An 18,825-nucleotide genomic window follows, 5' to 3' on the forward strand; every position below is an offset into this window, starting at 1 on the left:
ATCTTCCGTGGAAGCCATGTAGAAACTGCAGGTGCTTCAGCTTAACCAGACAAGTGACACATAGATGCTCCTCTCTTTACCTGAGCAAGAGATGGAAGAGGTGAGGTCATTGAGCAAGAAACTGGGCAGCTCTGATAAAGTCTTTTGATTAGAATGCGTATTACAATGCTAACACAAATGTAAGAGCTTCACTGCTCCTTACTGTGAAAGGTAGCTAGAGCAACCTTCTCTTCACATGGTTGTCCTTGCAGCAAATGCAGTTTATCTGGTGTGCTGCTAAAATATCAGTATAGATTCAGAAGGGAGGGAGCTCTTTGTGCTTGTTAGGGTAAGAACAAAAGAAATAGAGCTCTAATCCTTGTTGCTAAAGGTACTCCACTGGATGACACAGTTTCTGCTATGATGAATATTTTAGGTGCAACAGATTTATGCTATTGAATACTCAGTCAGCCATTGGCAGTGGGTACACCTAGAAGTCAAGTTCAAGACTTGCCTCCAAGTCACCAAAAAAAGACTTGCTGTCTCTGTCATATCTCAAGGTAACATTATGTTTCCTGAACTGTCCAGAGCAAATGAGAAGACAGGCTCTGCATGCTTAGGCTTCTTTGACCAGATTAGGGTCCTTTGCAGCAATATATATGGGGAAAGGTCTATTTTGTGGCTCTTATTTGGCATCAGAAATGAAGTAGATGAAAGTGTTGGGCAGCATTCTGACGCAGGCAAATTTGTTCCTGCCCAATGATAGAAATGTGGTCATTATGAAAAGGATTAAGAGTGTTTGGACAGTGCTTAAATTCTTAACCTAAATACTCTGAATAACTCCCTGGAGGCTCTTCTTTCATCATGAAGCCATCTACTTACGCCCAAATTAATTGCCAAATGTAAGTGGTTTGAATACCTCTACTACTGGAACTTTTTTTTTTTTTTTTTTTTTTTTTTGTAGAAATGTGGGCACGTAGGGGTTAGATAACAGCACAGTGAAGATTTTCTGAAATTTATTAGCACTTAAAGTGATTGAGTTAATTGCTGACAGTGGGCTCCAGATGTCTAAATTCTTATATAAATCTGTTGTTCTTAGGTAAGGTGTTTTTTGTTTTGTTTTGTTTTGTTTTGTTTTTTAAATGGAATTCTGTTGTGATTATCCAAATTTATCAGAATACCTCTAAAAAGCTTCCACACACTAGAAGACTGATATGGAAACAGCAAGGAAGCTGTATTAAAATCACGATCACAACAATAAGCAAATTTCTTGAGGTTGAAAACATTTTGCTTTATTCTCTGAAGGACTCAGTAGGACCATTTGTTCAGATCAAAGATTCGGGTGCCCAGTTCTGAAATTTAAAACATGAGTGGTAAGGGGTACACTTTTAATTAATGTGTGTTTTATCCTTGCATAGTTGTTTAGATTTTTTTTTATTATATAGACTCTTGGTTTGACCTTTTCCTAATAATAGTAATGACATTTGATCTAAAAGTATGAACAAATAGATGGCTCTCCAAGTAATGTAAATTCACACATTCTTTTGAAGTCAATGGAGATCCTTTGGTTTACATTGGCCAAGGAATTATTCCAGACTGTAAGGTTGTTCTTTGCATCCGCATAGCAGTAAAATGCTCGTGTCCATGCCAAAACAGAAAAATTCCTGTGCAAGTGCTTAACTCCCCTTACTTTAATAGTGACTGAGCAAGATCTTTAAAGACACTTGCATTTTTGGTAATTCATGGAACTGTTACCAAGCTATCATAAGTTGAAATGTCCAGGGATTTATTATAGGAATTTACATAAAATCTGATGATAGCATTGTTGTACTAAATTATTACACAAATGGATTTTTTTTTCCCAGACTAGCTATCTTCATAGGTTGAAAAAAAAAGGGATATTAAATTATTATTTTTTTAAAAAACTGGTGATGCTGTTCTTGAGATTGTGCTATTACTACTTTTAGTATCTGTTTTATAGAAGTCATTTGTGATTTATATATAATGAAAATTGTTAATAGATCGGACTTTTAAATACATCAGCTTTCATTGGCACTCAAAAATAAGAATTTCGTATATGAAGTGACAGTATAGTTTGGCAGTTTTTGATAGCTATTTTTATAGTCTGATATCAATTAAATGAGTCTAAAGCAGGAGAAGTAGAAAGCAGTCTTTCTCTGCATCATTACCTTCAGAGATCTCAAAATTTAAAATGGGGGGGGGGGGTGGGATGGATGGACTGATTTTATTCTCACTTATCACAATTTTTCACTGATTGTAACTCCTTTTACTTGGTAAAGCTTCTCATTATTTACATGAGTATAGCTGAAAGATGAATCAGACCCAGAGGGTAGAAGAAGAATTACCAGTAAAATGTGACAGGTAATTGAACATGAAATTTTCACTTCTAGGCTTAATCATTTATATTCAGGTAATGTGTCTAGGCTGGTGTTCACAGAAAAAAGTAACACTGAATGCAGGCTTTATGTTAAACAGAAGTTGAGGGCACACAGCCTGATTTCCATAGGTAACAAAAACTGTAACTGCAATGTAGTTGCACAGTCAGTGTCAGTGTGAGACAGCTGGTAGTCCATGTCATCTACTGCAAAAAAAAAGTTTCACGTTGGACCTGGTGTGGGCTCCTTTTTTCAATAGGTTATGTATGTAGCTCTAAGTCCAGAAAGAACTGGGTTCAGATACGTTTACTCAGGTAGCTACACTTAGAGTTGCCATTTTAGCAACTCTAAGTGCAGTTATACTGCAAAAAGCAGCTATTGAAAATTCTGCCTTGCTGAAGAGACCTACTATTTTATCTTTAATTGAGACGCCAGACAGCCTTTTGTGAATGAAAGTGTGTTACTAGCTTTATATTATGAGGGAATTACAACTGACACAAATGTGTCCATGCAGTTTTAAGGACCTCTAACATGTTCCTATCTTAATGTTATGTAACTATTGTCATAGGACAATAGTCTTTTTCCCACTATTAAGTCTTTTTGACTGATTATAATCATACATTGTCAAGTATCACTCATTCCCTTATGTTTTATGCTCAGTAGCCTTCTCTAGGACTACATATGCCATATTGCTGTTCCAAGCCTAATTAGATTCAGATTATTCCAGAACAGGCAGTACTAAGAGAAAAAGAGAAAAGGGGCAAGAAATGAAAAAAAAAAAAAAAAAAAAAGAATGCACAAGGTCAAAATGAACCTAGGAAGGCATACAGGGGGAAGAGATTCAGAAGAAAAAAAAAAAAAGAAAAAAAAGAATTTGGAATTCCTGCTTGACTTTCTGGAGAAACAATACTTTAACAAAATGTCTGTGTATGATACCATTCTCAGAGACCCTTTTTTTTAATTATTTTTTATTATACTCTTGACTCCTTTGGAATGGAGAAAGTGGGCTAAAAGAGGAAACTGTGCACAAGTAAGCTGCTGCACATAGAAATCAATGTGTGAGTGAAATTTTTCAATGGAAGATGAGAACGAATTCCATATTACACAGATGTGACAGAACCATCCTGTGGAAGAAAGGAAACTTTTTTTTTTCTTTATTTCTCTTGAATTTCACTATTATGCCTGCACAACACTAGATCTGCCTTCTTCAGCAGTAGTATGATACAGTTAACTCCATGATCACATGTTTAGCAAAGGCCACTGTGAATATTAGTACTTGATCATATCCAGTATTTTACTTTATCTCCCAGTTTTAATTTTGCAGCTGAGCAGACTCCTAAAATGCCTTGATATATTATGAGTCTCTTCTAAGAGCCATTTGATGTCTTGGTATCTGACTGCTGTAAGACAAAAAGCTTATCTGTTCAGTTCAGGCAGAAGGTAGAAAAGAATGATTCAGGTTTTGTAAGACTAAAAAAAAATCTAGTGGAAGGCTTTATCTGAAAGTTGTTTTACACATTGCCTTGAACATTGGCAGTCTGATCTCTTCTGGAAAAATTCTGCTCGTGTAGGGTATTGCTTTGTTTCTGATGCCTGGTGTGGGTATACTTAGCTGATTCTTGCAGAGACCATCTGCCTGGCAGCACTATGAGAGGAGAGGCACGGTGAGCCCACGGTGCACACTGCCAGCTTGTCTGGAGGAAATAAGGTGTTTTGTGGGTGCAGTTGATCAATGCATCTAACCATCAGCTGAAACTGTACTAAGAATGTGTAATACCGAATCTCTATATACTTTTGTCGATAACATTAATATTTACATTGTAGGCTCTCATGTAATGTAAGGACTTCACATGAATTACATCTCTGAACTGTCAGCCTTACTGATAGTCATGATTTTTGAAGCATAACATTCCATCATGGAATTTTCTTTAGGTTTCAAAGTTGTTTTATTTTTTCCTAATTTTACAGAAGAATGTACATGCCAGTAAGTAAACCAGAAATATCTAAGCTAATATATTAGCTTAACATAATGCCAAGAGACACAGATTTACCTTGTAGCAGAATTTAACATATCCTTGTATGAGATAATGAGCTATATGCCCATTTATTCTAGTAGCCTGAACAACATGTCATATTTTAAGCTTTGTGCAGTTTAAATTTATACTTGAATTAACAAATCTGGTAAGTCCCTTGTCAATGTTTGCTTTGCCACTGTTTCTGACTTATAGTACTATAATAAACTGTTCAGACCAAAAGACCAACTGCTTTGCTCTATAAACCAGTGCACATAATGTCCTTTAAGTGCAGATCAATGTCTGTGCCATTTCTCAGCTATGCACATTTCAAGAATACCTCTCAGCTGTCAGCTCACCTTCACCAATGCAGTCATCTCTGAAATGCCTTATGTATCCCAAGCAGACTGTGAAACTGAACCTCTAAATCAAAAGACAAAAGGAGATGGATTAATCAATAAGGATGCTTTCATTTTCTCTATTTTTTCCCCAGGCTGAATCCCCAGACATAACAATCAAATCAGTCTAGTCTAAGTTATACCAAAGCCTATAAAGGTTATTTGACAAAGATTCTCTTTTTTCACACAGACAAGGTAGTTGTACTTTTTCTCCCTGCCTCCCTCCCCTCCTTCCTTCCTTCCTTCCTTCCTTCCTTCCTTCCTTCCTTTTCCTTCTTTGCTTTCCTTCTTTCTTTCTTTCTCTCTCCCCCCTACTTGGCCTGTGTCTCTTTCTCTCTCATTCTCTCTCTCCCCCCCCCCCCCCCCCCAAAGTAAACTTGATTTTGGACATTCACTTAAAGGTTCTCCTGAAGGAAAAAATAATAGAACATAACTACCACCTCTCTCATTTTGTTTCTAAACATCTTCTGGCTTTAATATTCCACTATTTCTGAGTGTTAGAATAAGACTGAGTTAGAGTGTTAGAATACAGACTGTTTTAAAGGTATTTAATTAGCTCATTGCTTAACAAAACTTGTTTGGAGCGTGTCAGAAGCCCAGAGATACTGAAAAAAATGGCATACTCAGACTTTTAAATGCTATCACTCACATTTATGTACTGGTGGAAAGGTAGGAACTACAAGTGACTTTCTGTGCATTGAAATTGTCCTTGAACATGTTCTCAAAAAATTTTCTTTCAATTATATAAACTGATTATTTTCATATTAACTGAATTTGGCAAGACGTACAAAATGAGTTTCTGAGTTACATTTTGAATTATTAATATTATTACTACGTTATGAAAATGGTAACAGTTTTGGTTTGAACTATAAATGTAACCAAATGAACATAACATTCCAGGTGGCATTTTCTTGGCTTTTTTAATCTTCCAATTAACCATGAGTACTTTTGTCATACCACAGGATATGAAAACAAAAATTATTTGAAGGAATTGATTAAAAGTATGTGTAAAGGTGGTCCGGTTGATAAAGTATTTGGGGAAATCGAGTAAACTTAGATAAAGTCCCTTGCTAAAATCAGATGGTACGAAGGGGGATACTTCAGGTCAGAAGTCAGATTTCTGAGAGAAGATGTAAAATTGAATGTCATGAGGATGATTAATGAATTGAAGAAACGAGAGTGTGTAAGAAGATAAGAGGGCCATGCAGTTCTCTGTGCACCTTTGGTGTGCAAGCCTTCTGTCTTCTGGGTGTTGTTTTTTTTCCTCTTATTCTTATCTACTTGTTTTCATGACATTAAAACCAGGTGCACCAATTTAAATGACCAGAGAACAGATCTGACACAAACAGAATGAAATATTTTTTTCGCATAGCAAGTAACTAGTGAAACTCCTTTCCACAGAGTATTATGGATGCCGAAAATGTTAATGAGCTCTGGAAACAGAGACTCATAGAGGAAACATCTGTCAAGAGATATTAACCACAAAGATGAGATACAGCCTGCAGATCCAGAGCTCCCTAATGGGCAGAGCCCTGGAAGATGAGAGGGGAACTGGTGGGAGGCAAAGTGGAAGCATTACTCAATATTTTCCCCTAAATGCCCAGGGCTAAATGCACATTTGGCCTGCCCCACTACTAGTATGTTTAGGTTAAGCTCTCCTCCCTTCTGAACTTAAGGGAAGTAAATTCAATCCCTTTCTTGTTTAAATGTTTTACTGAGTTCAAATGCATTGTGGAACTCTGCACTATTTTTTAATAAAAACAACTGGTACAGGTAGTATCTAAAGATACTACTACTACTGTGTTACCCTTGGTTAACACAGACACATAGGTTTACATACTGTCTACCCCTAAATGTTCATGGTGCAGAACAAGACAGAACAAACAGCTACAATAAATGGAAGTGAGAATAAGGGGTATGTTTTATAATACCAGAACCATGAGCTAAGCTAGTGTACATTTCCTGTCTGAACCACATAAAATTTGTATGGGACTTTTCTCCTCAGAATAACTATACACGGTGCTCGAGTGCCAATCAGTGCAGAGTTCTGGCCAGTTTACTTTAGAAACCCAGTGGAAAAAAAGTGGGGGAACTGCATGTGCTTTAGGCAAAGTGCCACCATAGGTTGGCATCTCTGATGGGGACATGATTAAATTAACAAAATAGACAATTTGGAGAGGATTTCTTTCTTTTTCTCTTTTGTGGAACTGACAATAAATATGGGACCCTAGAGTGCCATTTCATTGAGCCACTTTTCATGTCTTTAGGCAGTGAATTAATTTACCAATTTACTATGGGAAAAGTGTTAGAGAGTTAGCAATAAAGGGAGTCCTGTTAACTTTTATGTATTTTATGTGATGAGAGATGTCTTATGAATATAATTCTAGAAGTTGATAATGTATTATACCAGTACCAGTACTGAAACTTCTCCCTGTTTCAATGTAGGCATTTTCATAGAATCATAGAATCATTAATGTTGGAAGAGACCTTAAAGATCATCTGGTCCAACCATCACCCTACTACCAATATCACCCACTAAACCATGTCCCTAAGCACCACGTCCAGCCTTTCCTTGAACACCCCCAGGGATGGTGACTCCACCACTTCCCTGGGCAACCCATTGCAATGCCTGACTGCTCTTTCTGAGAAGAAGTGTCTCCTCATTTCTAACCTAAACCTCTTCTGGTGCAACTTGAGGCCATTCCCTCTAGTCCTATCACTAGTTACCTGTGAGAAGAGGCCAACTCTACAATTTCCTTTCAGGTAGTTGTAGAGAGCAATAAGGTCTCCCCTGAGCCTCCTCTAAACAACCCCAGTTCCCTCAGCCGCTCCTCACAGGACTTGTGTTCCTGGCCCTTCACCAGCTTCGTTGCCCTTCTCTGGACATGCTCCAGGGCCTCGATATCCTTCTTGTAGTGAGGGGCCCAAAGCTAACACAGTACTCGAGGTGCGGCCTCACCAGAGCAGAGTACATGGGGACAATCACCTCCCTGGTCCTGCTGGCTACACTATTCCTGATACAAGCCAGGATGCCGTTGGCCTTCTTGGCCACCTGAGCACACTTCCAGCTCATGTTCAGGAGAGCATCGACCAACACCCCCAGATCCTTTTCCTCTGCACAGCTTTTGAGCCAGTCTGCCCCAAGCCTGTAGCATTCTATGGGGTTGTTGTGGCCGAAGTGCAGGACCTGGCACTTAGCCATACTGAAGCTCATCCCACTGGCCTCTACCCATCGACCCATCCTGTCCAAGGCCCTCTTCAGGGCCTTCCTACCCTCCAGCAGGTCGATACTTCCTCCTAACTTGGTGTCATCTGCAAACTTACTGAGGGTGCACTTACCATAATGTATAATCTCCCACTGCTATACTTACCTACTCGTCCCATCAATAGTAACTCTCTTCTTCTAATTTAGTCAAAGCCTAAGACATTCAATTAGGAACTGGTATTATGAATTTGTTAAGTAAGGCCTGTTAATTATCTTTTATGGACCAGTATGTTAGAACATGTACTTTAAGTACACTGAAAACTTATGCTTAAGTTAAACATAATAGTATGCTTAAATTATTCTAATAGTTTACTAGCTATATTGTATACTCTTAAGAGACACAGATAAAAATTATATAATAGTGCATCCATCATGGAAACAAACATAATTCTATTGTTACACCTTTTCTATGGCTGATGCCATACTAATTACGTCATTTGACAATTACTAAGTACAACAGATTATACACATCCAAGACATATAATATTTTTCATGAGTAAGATAGCATCACATAATTGTCAAATGACCCAATGGAAAAGAAAATTAATGAACTGATTAGTATTACTAATCTTTATTATATATTTACAGCTTTATTAAATATACAAGGATAAAATTTCCCCAAATACCTAAGGAGCTTAGGATATAGATTCAATAAGAAACTTAAAACAGTTTTAGATAAAAATGTGGTCCCAAGGTAAAAACAAACAAACAAACAAACAAAAACTGTGTTCTAAGAAGTTCCCATTAAGTTTCTGCCTAATCCTGGAGGTAGTACTACAGTCTATTTTTTTTTCTTGTTAATTTTTAAATTCCCTTTGGATTCTACTATGATGCAAGCTAGAGCTGTTTATATCTAAAGCTTGCAAATTAATTAGCTGTTTGTCTGTTGTCCCCACAAAGAAAAGAAAAGAAAAAAAAATGCCAAATGGCTATCCATTTTGTAGAAATGAGCTTTCTGCAAAATATCCTTTCATTCGGAAAGTTACTGTGTAGCTCTTACCCTTCATGTAGTGGTCTAGTTGTGAGAGCTTTCATTTGAGAAACAGGAAGCACTGGTTTAGCTTCTGGCTTAACCTGAAGGGAGGATGCAAATATGTAGACCAAGGTGGAGGATAGGGATGATATTAGAGTTTGGAGGAGAAGAGGGAAAACCGCTTCCTTCCCTAAGTTAAAGCTATGGGTGCATACAGCATGAGTTCTAGGTTAACAGAATATCCATAAAAATCTTAGAGATGTAATTATTGTTGTTCCATGCTTCAACATAAAGAGGAGAAACAGTTTTTTTCAATCCTGAGCAACCCGTCCTCTCAGGCTAGCAAAACTGCCTTGAGAGGTAAGAAAGATAAATTCCCACCCCAGTCAGAGGAGGGAGATGCAGTGGAGAGGTAGGGAAATCTACTATATATGGCAAAGTGTGCATGTGTCTGCAACTTGGGCTGATTTTTCTCCTCAGAAAGGTAGCAGGCTTTGAAGAAGATCTAAGCTTTTGTGGCTAGATTGTCTTGAATCATGTAAATAGAATGTTTCTATCTTGTTTTCTGCAGAGTAGCATCTATAATGTTAGTAAACACACCTGCTATTGTCAACCACATTAAATAAATAATAATTATTAAAAAAAAAAAAAGCCAGAAAGTTGATTTACTTGAGAGAGTGGTTGTAAGAAAGATTTGTGGGCTGCACTTCTGGGTGGAACTAGACATCTTTCTGCAATGCCAATTTAGATGACTAAAGTTCCAGGTGGAATTAGATATATATTTTCTGTACACTAGTTCTAGGGCATTTCCTGTTCAAGGAACTGGTGAATTCAGTCACATAACTCTCACTTGATGCTGAGCCTGAAGCCTAGAGAATCCTTGCTTCCATTCCACAAAACAGTCAGATAAAGGTTGGGTATCATCATGGTTAGGTGTTAAAGTTTAGGTCCATTAAAGGTTTGTAGCCATTAGTGTCTCTGTGTCAAGATTCATCTAACGAAATGTCCTTTGCTGCAGCTGGAGACTTGCATATCAGAGCTGGCCATCTAATCTACACGCATAGTTGGTGGATGGCAAATAAGCACTTGCTAGGGTGGAATGCATCCCATTGAAAAATAGGGCAGATGAGTCAGGAATATATTTTTCCTGCATGTATACAGAAGCCATGTGTGACTGACTGAGATGTAGGCACCCACACTTACATAAGGTGAGATAAATCCCATAATCTGTACACAGACTTGTTTTCAAAACAGGACATAAGTAGCACAGTTCCTTTTTTAAAGTTGTGCCCCAGGTCTGTCTTTAATATTGATTGCCATACTAGCCAAGATGTGAACCATAATCACAAATTGTTGATAAGAAAATTCTGTTTTGCTGTTTTATTTTAATCATTCTATTTTGTAAAATATTGATATTCTATGCAAAATAAACATAAATTTAGAAACATGAGGACAAAGCAATCTGATAATGGTGATGCAAGGATTTTAACTGGTGTTTCAGGCTCAGTGACTGCATTTTGGTCTCAGTGCTTCTTTTCTATACAGTGACACCTGGATAGGCTCAAAGTTAAAACAGACACTTGGTCATTTCATCATTTCATCATTTTGTATGTATCTTCAGGAACTCTTGCTGTAGCATTGGGTTTTCCTCACTTTGGTGTGCCCACCACATGTGTTAGAGTTCATCTGCATTCAGATGATAGATGGCGTAGCACTTGAAACGATGACATCAGTCAGCTAAGGTGATCCAAAACTCTTATGTGCATAGTTGTTAGATGGGTAAATGGAATTTTTACATAACCTGTAGACTGAATTTGCCTCGAAAGGCAATATAAATGGCTAGAGCTTGTCTTGAGTGTGAGCTGGGACCTCAGATTGATCTATGAGTGGTCTGTTACGGTCACTGTGAATAGACCACAGTGGTCTGGGACTGATGATTAGTACAGGGAAAGTAATGTTTACATCACTGTCTTCTATATGCTACACTTTTGATTGAGTCTTGCATTGTGGAAGTGTTTTAGAATCAGTCTGATGAAATTTTTATATACTTGCAGAGACACACAATGTTCAGCAACCAGTTCTTCTGGTTAGTATTGTTGGTGTTCTTAAGAAAAAATTGTAAGACACTACGTGGTGCCAGACTTTAACTGTCAAGTGGAAGAAAACACAACTTAATTTCTATTGCTGTAAGTTTTTTAATAGGTGCTGGGATCATTACTAATGATGTCACAATATTTTATTATAGGTTACTTACGAAATTGCTGGTGCAGTAGAAAAAAATAAAGATTCCCTTTCACAAAATCTCGTATTTGTAATGAAAAGTAAGTAAATGGTTTTGTGGTTGCTGTTGTTGTTAGAAATCAACCTATTATGACTTCACTTCAATTTTCATTCATTTTTAGGAGAGTTTATGTATATTTTCTTTCTAGTTTAAAAAGAAGTCACCCTCATCTCTTTGAAGTATGTTCCTATTGTCTGAAAATTACTCTAATTTTGAAAGCTTTTAGAATCCATGAACATGAAGCATCTTTATTATGTGATGTGACGTAAAGAAATAAAAGATACAGTGTTATTGATTAGTATAAATTTTTTTAAAAAAATCATAAAGTATGACTTAAAACCTTTTAAAAAGAAAATCAAAACAAAACAAACAACAACAAAAAATGAAAATAGGGAAAGGAAAAAAGGCTCCCAAAATCATAGAGACTGCAGTGGGATGTACTTCACTGCTTGAGTGTGCTTTCTAAAAGCAGCATCTTGTGGGTGTTCTTGTTTTCCAATGAATAGATACTAATGTCCTTTGAAATACAAAATTAAATACCCTTCCATGTGCATATTGTATAATTATGTCCAATAATAATGCATCTCCATTTATTAATTAATGATTCATAATTGGATAATTAAAAACCTCATTCATTTATTCTTTCTGTGAAGAAAAACAAAACATCTTCCATGGGGAAATGTCATTATATCCTGAGCTGTTCTTTGTCTTTGCTTCAACCAGTGCAGAGTCTTTTGCTTAATATGTTATGTATTTATATTTCTTTCAATAGAAATAGAGTTCTTTTGGAGGTAATATTTGTCTTCCAAATCAGCCCTGCTCTTACAATATATTGTTTTTTAGCAATTTTTCTGTGAAATTAGCTAAACCTCCTAGTAAAAATAATTGATGCAATTTAAAGGCAAATAGCATACATTGAGGATGAGAAAAGAAATGAAAGAGTTGATCTTAAATATAATCTTATTGATTATAGTTTTAGAGAAATTGCAGTTCTAACTGTTGTAACTTAATGCCAAATAATACAAGAAGGTGTATTCTCAACTTCCAGTATGTTCTACAAGAGAGAACATTCTGCTGTTCTCTTAAATAGTTTCCGTTTGCATTTTCATTGCTATTTTGTGTAATCATCTATGCAGCTCTTAAAAGGGAAGAATGGCGGATTGGATTGGATATAAAATGTTTGATTTGCTGAGAGTGAGTATATATAATTAACAAGTCAAATAATAATAAATATAATTAATGGAAACATTCTGAAGGCAGAATTTTTAAAAGGATCTAAGTGACTTAGGCTTTTGAAACTTAAAATCTATTGATTGTCAGTGATGTATTTCCTTTAGTGTCAATTTTGTATGTTTTGTGTATGTATAACTTAAGTGCTTGCCTCTTGATTTTCATTGACTTAAGTTTCCTTACTCAGTTCAAAACCTTTAAATACATTAACATCATAGAAGTCATTTGCGTAACATCATAACATCATTTGCATATATGTGTTAGAATGTGGAACATACCTGTCCTGTAGTAATATCAGGAGATACTATTAACATAGGTTTTATCTGTTTTAATTTGGAGGGCATAATTTTAATGTCTTTCCTAATGCTAGTTATTACATTTATCCATATTTTTAAAATATGGAGGTTTACCACGTCCACTGCTTGTGCTGAAATTTATTAAGGTATCTGTTTTAGTATCTTTCTCATAACTTTATTATTCCAGTTAAGTCAGCAATAATAGTTGCTACAGAAAAAGATAAACAAATCTATTACATTCAAACATCTAGTAAATGTATCTTCACACAGCTAATAATGAGCAAATTTTCTACTTGCTATGCTAAACTTAATGACATTACTTATGACCTTAATCCCATTAATCTTTCTCTGTTGTGGGTGGTTTGTTTTTTTTAATTTGTTTTTTGTTTTATTCACATGATGGGTGTGATCATAATGCCAGTTTGTTAAAAAAAATAAAAATTAAGGATGGTTAAAGATGTATCACACAGCAGGTTTTCAATGCTTATTGGTGCTGTGGCAGTGCAAGCAGCATTGAATTACCATGTTCATCTTAAAAAGCCTGTGACCATAACCTTACAAAGGATAATCTAGCTGGAATTATTATAAAATATCCTATCTGTCTTCAAGTTCACAGATTTCCATTTACAAAAACATCTCTTGGAAGTGATTTGTTTTGTACTGTTTATTAGCACTGCATCAAAAATATATATGTCATTATGCGTTTTTCCATCAATGTTTGTAAGTGTGATCTTGATGTGGAGAAATATGAACCCAGCTTGGTACAGATCTGTCCTTCACCTAGTTTTTTTGTTTGTTTGTTTATTTTTTTCTTTTATCCCTTCCTATATTATGTTTTATATAGTTGTGCCTTGTTCATTTCTAAATGCCACAGGTTAAGTAAATGTTGTGCAGCATGCATCTCTTATATTGTTTTAATAGATAGATAAATTAACATTAAGTAATGGGACAAAATTCAAGCATGATTATCAGAAGTAATTAAGTTTAGACAGATCACAGCCTAAGAGTTTTTGTTTTCTGCCCTGTTCTGTTCAGCACAGGATCTGAATAGGTTTAAAAATAATGTTAGTGATGGCTGACATCCTTAAGCAGTGAAAGCTCTTCGATTATGATCAGTGCATAAAATAATAGCTTATTGGGTTGCCCATTTATTTTGAATTTACTTATTTAATTGTCTCCTACTGTATGTGTGTTTTTCATTCCAAATACCATGTACTTACCTTTTAAACTGTATTTTATTTTCATGCATTAATTTCCTCTTTTTTTTCCCAGCCAGTGAAAATGTAGTCATCAATCAATTGTTCCAGTCCAAGCTGACACAAACTGGATCACTTGTTCCTCCATATCATTCCCTTAAAATCAAAGGGTGTAAAGCAGCTTTGCTGAGTAAAAATACATCCGTAGCCTCTGCAAGTGGAGAAGCAAAGAAATATATTGAGCTCAGCAAGGTAAGAATTTAGAAATCCTTCTGTTCTTTCTTTCTTGTAGATTTTTCTGTTACTTTCTCATTTCTGAAAGCTCTGTGTTCTTGGTTCTCTGTAGTCATTAAACAATTAAAATAATCTAGTTCCAAATATCAACACTAGAGCAATAATGAGAATTAACAGGTAGCCCATTAGTAATATGGGCTCTTTCTTGGACTTTCTGAGCAGGAGGTTGTACAAGATGATGAGGTCCCTTCAAGCCTGAATCATTCCATGATTCTGTGGTTCCAGGGCTTAGCAGTAGATGTAGTATTATTTATTTTATGGCTATAAAAATATTTTGTTGTTTTGCCTCCTTGAGTATGATTAGTTAAGTCAATTAAGAAAGGGGAAGCTAAAAATTAAACCTCAATGTTTTTATTGTATTAAACAGACATTTTTGGTTTGCAAAAGACAGTTTATATGGTTTTGTATGAAGATCAATGCTGTAAATTTATTAAAATATTGCTATTTCATATGGTCACTTGCACATAAATTTTCCTAGTCGGTTTCAGATCAAATCAAACTTTTGCATGTTGGAACTTGCCTCTTTTTTTTTTTTTTTTTTTTTTTTTTTTTGCTAGCTGTCAGCCCTAAAAGTTTAAAAAGTTTAAAAAACAAAACCAAACAGAAACTTTGGGAGTCTATCGAAAAGTAATTGTTAATGTCACATGGAACATTTCTGTTTTTAGGAGAAATCACATCATTTGCTGTGTTCATTCTTGGTACAGTTTTGGAATTCCCCCTTCTAGAAAAGCAGCAAGCAGTTCTCTCAATGTATCAGCTGCCTTGCCAGGCTTCTTGAATCTTACAACTTTATTTTTGGCTTACAGCTGCACAGAATTGATTCTGCCATGGGATTAAGGAGCCTGCTCTCATGTGTCTTTGTGGAGGGCTTTATGCAAGTACATCCACAGAAGAGCAATGGGAGCTTCCTTTTAGCCCTGCTGCTGATAGTAGCATAATTCCTGTCTACTGTTCTTGTCAGTAATCTCAGTGGAAAAAACTTAAGTTGAAGTCAATGGTGTTGGTTTAAGGATATATTTAGCAAACAGCTGAGGCACCACAAGGTGCCTGTAGGTGCCTTTCTACTATAGTAACAGCTTCCTAAAGGAAGCTTCCTAAGCACGTGAAAAAGATCCTAGTCCCATACATGGAAGGAAGCATGAAAGGCATGTCTAAGTTAGAAGCCTAATCCAGCCAGGGGGAAACACCACACAGCTGGGATCTCTGAAACTATGAGGCTTTTCACCAGTCCAGAATAGCTTTTAACCTGGAATTACTCTCTTGAGAGAGAGAGAAAACATACTCAATTTCCTTTGGGAAGCATGATAAATTAAGTCAGATCTTCCAGGTTCAGTGAGAAAGATCTAAACTGTTAGGTATTAGATGGAAGGTGGGAAGAACTCCATCCTTCATCTGCCCACAAATGCAAAATCCAAAGATTGCTTAGTTTCTCAAAGGTAAGCTTTAAGAAAAGCTGTGCAGGTGAGACAGAACACTGCTCAATTTGTAGATACTAAGTTGGCCTAATTTGAGAAAGCTATTGTGCTGTCCTGCAGGACTGAAGCAGTATCTAAGGTATTTAGGTATCTAATCTGTTCCAGTGACCAAAAAAAAAAAAAAAAACAACCCAAAAGCCCATTGTTATTTTGGAATAGGCAACTGATGCAGGAACTGGAAGTAGGTAAGTGCTTATATTCTTTTGTGGATCAAGTCCGCATCTATAAGTGTGCTGTATCTCATAATTTCTTCCCTTTTCCAGTATAGCCTTGAAAATCCACCGTGGTAAGCTAGAACAATGTAGTTTTGTTGTTCTTATTGTTATTGTAATTGCAAATGCAATGTAAGAGGCATTTTTTATCAGCTGAGAATTGAAATGACTACATTTTGGAAAATCATAACCACTGCATTTTTATTGGAGTTTATCCTGAAGGTAAAGGCAACAAAGGGAAAAAATGAAATGAGGGGAAGAAAAAGGAAGAGGGACATTAAGGCAAGAATTATCAACCAGAGAGAATGTATTTTCTATTATAGCTGAAATCTGAGGCTGATGCATATGGTACATCATATGATGTATGTTACAATTCAGAGGTTTTTGGGTTACTGTGTATGGTTTATCTAGACTGCACCGTATCAAGGGAAGAGAAGTAGATGCTTTCAGAGGTCACACAAGAGTTTGTTATGATTCCCCTCCCCTTTTAGCTTCTCATCTGCAGTCCTAGCTATTTGCTAGCCTATATAATTATAGATTTCTCTGTAGATCACCATATTTTTACCTATTGTTAGACCTCTTCATAGGTGACTTTTTCATTGATTCAGAGCAAGTTGTCACAGGTAAGGACGGTCTACCTCTTTGAACTCACCACTCTACTTGTAGTAGGGTCCAAGAGAACAGTTCATCCATCCCAAAATAGACATGAACAGGTCAGAAATCTGGAGCACATAAGGCGTCATAGGAGTGAGAAGCTGCCAGCTCAGGTCTCTGTGACTTGTGAAGGCTGTGCGTCCTTTTCAAGTAAAAGAGAAAATATTTTCATTGATAATCTCACAACTCTCTTTTGCTCACATCAGCTCTTGCACCCTTGTTTTTCTGTAATTTATTCCAAATCTATACTGTTGCCTTCCCCTCCCCACCCCCTTCCTTTGGAAGAATCAGTGGGCTTTGCAGTTCATATAGCAGAACTTGCGTCACACAAATGCAGGTCACAAACAAAAGGCTCTACTCTTCATTGGCTTTGCATTGTTTCTCTTTGTGATCACTTTGCTTCATTGACTGTTATTTTAAGAGCTCACCTGTTGCAAAACTTCTGGTATGTCTTTGGGTTAAAGCTTTAATATATTGTGCTGGTAAAGATACTTTTTAGGAGGCTTTGGCTTCTCATACCTCTTTCCCATGGAAAGCGCGTGCAACACAGTACACCAGGCAGGAAATTTAACGTCCAAGGCTTTGTTCCTGGCTCTTCCCCTAACTCAGCAAATGGTCTAGAACTAGTGACTTAATGCAATCACCCATTCCTCCTAACAAATCATCTGTCAAGCAGAGGTAACTCTATTTTAGTTATATTCCTAAAGCATTTTGTAAACTTTAACTGAGAAATATCATAGTGGTTCTTTTTATGAGAAGACATGGAGCAAGCAGCTCTCTTTTACTTTTCTGTTTTGTAGTTTGGGATGAATTTGCCTTTAAAATTTTATTACATCCTAGTAAGTGAGATTTGAAATAAAAAAGAGCTCCAAAATCTAGCATAGTGAGTAGAGAATTGCTAACACTGCAATATTTTTAATGGAGATTGGCCTGGAAAGGCCAAACTGAGGAAATGTACAGTTTTTAAATGCAACTGGAAAAAGACAGGAGTAGGCCAGAACATGCTGAGCTGATAGAAAGGGAGTTTTATGGGGTAAGTGGACTCAAGAAAGGCAATGAAAAAAAGTGAAAGGTGAAAAGGCTGTCATTGATACAGAGGTTTGAATCTAAGAGCTTGGCAACATCCTAGAACACGATAGTTTTGCCATCATTTCTGTAGCATCTTTAACAAAAAAGATACTGGTACCACTTTTGGGATGCTTATTGACATTTTAGTCTGCAAGATAGGAATTAGAAAAGTAAAAAAGAAATTTGTTCCCTGCTCCCAGCTCTGATGTGTGGGAAGGATAATGTTGGTTCTAACATAATATAAATCTATTGATAATTTATGGCTAAAGTGGGTGAAAACTGTTTGAAAAAAAATGAACTGCCTTCACTTGTGTAGGAAGAAAATAGAAGGTTTTAAAATATTAATATTGTTGTTTTGACTTCAACATTTTTTAATGAACTGTTTTATGTTTAGTCACTTAAGCATCTGCCAAAGACATGAGGAAGCTTTTCAGGGAGTTAGAGAATTGTGCTACTAATACACAGACTGTATGGCATATTAACTGTACAAGTCCTGCTTCTACAGTAAAATTACAAATCATATTGCCTTGCCCAGTTATTTAGAAAAGGGATTTTATCATTACAATGAAAAACAACTGCTTTTCAAATCAAAAGTTTCTTGCCAATCATACCTCCACAGACACTTGAGGGTATTTATCCACTTTCCCAATTCTTTCTGAAAATCAAATCATTGTCTGTGACATATTATTTGTGTAAATGTTTGCCTTTGTTATCAAATTGTGTAACAATGAAAATGAATGGTTCCTGCCCATCTTGAAATAATGATACCATGTGTGTGCTTTTCTCCCCCACAGCTGTTGAAAAAGAAAGGGACATCCTCATTTCTTCAGAGACTGGAGAGAGGGGGCCCAACGACTGTGGCAATACAACTCAGGGTTAGTGAACATTTTCTGCACAGATGTATATTAAAAATAATAATTAAAAAAAAAGTTTTAAAGGCAGAATTAGTCTCTACGGATTGCAATTGCAGAAAAATCACGTTCTTGTGTAAGCCACTTGCACGGCCAGGTTGTATCTTTTGAGAAAATGATGTTAAATGATGTTAGGAATAGTGTATGTGTTGTGCAATTGCCTTTCCAGCACAATAATGGCTGAT

The 18,825-nt window shown here is 36.3% G+C and overlaps 1 protein-coding gene and 1 long non-coding RNA gene across 6 annotated transcripts in view; one reads left to right on the forward strand and one right to left on the reverse strand.

The window, feature by feature from the left end:
- MYO16 (myosin XVI) overlaps positions 1-18,825 on the forward strand; it is a 387,593-nt gene that overhangs the window by 282,258 nt on the left and 86,510 nt on the right. For all 5 annotated transcript variants that reach the window (XM_040536892.1, XM_040536877.1, XM_040536885.1 and 2 more), the window contains 3 exons: positions 11,269-11,344; positions 14,103-14,278; positions 18,524-18,604. In XM_040536892.1, coding sequence (XP_040392826.1) covers positions 11,269-11,344; positions 14,103-14,278; positions 18,524-18,604 — 333 coding nt within the window. The remainder of the gene's footprint in view (positions 1-11,268; positions 11,345-14,102; positions 14,279-18,523; positions 18,605-18,825) is intronic.
- Positions 4,750-14,066, reverse strand: LOC121059753. The gene is made up of 3 exons (XR_005814614.1): positions 14,051-14,066; positions 9,051-9,124; positions 4,750-4,810 (listed from the first exon to the last, which is right to left on the reverse strand). It is a non-coding gene; the product is annotated as an uncharacterized LOC121059753 (long non-coding RNA).

Source organism: Cygnus olor, chromosome 1 (genome assembly GCF_009769625.2).
Source record: "Cygnus olor isolate bCygOlo1 chromosome 1, bCygOlo1.pri.v2, whole genome shotgun sequence".
Lineage (NCBI taxonomy): Eukaryota > Metazoa > Chordata > Aves > Anseriformes > Anatidae > Cygnus > Cygnus olor.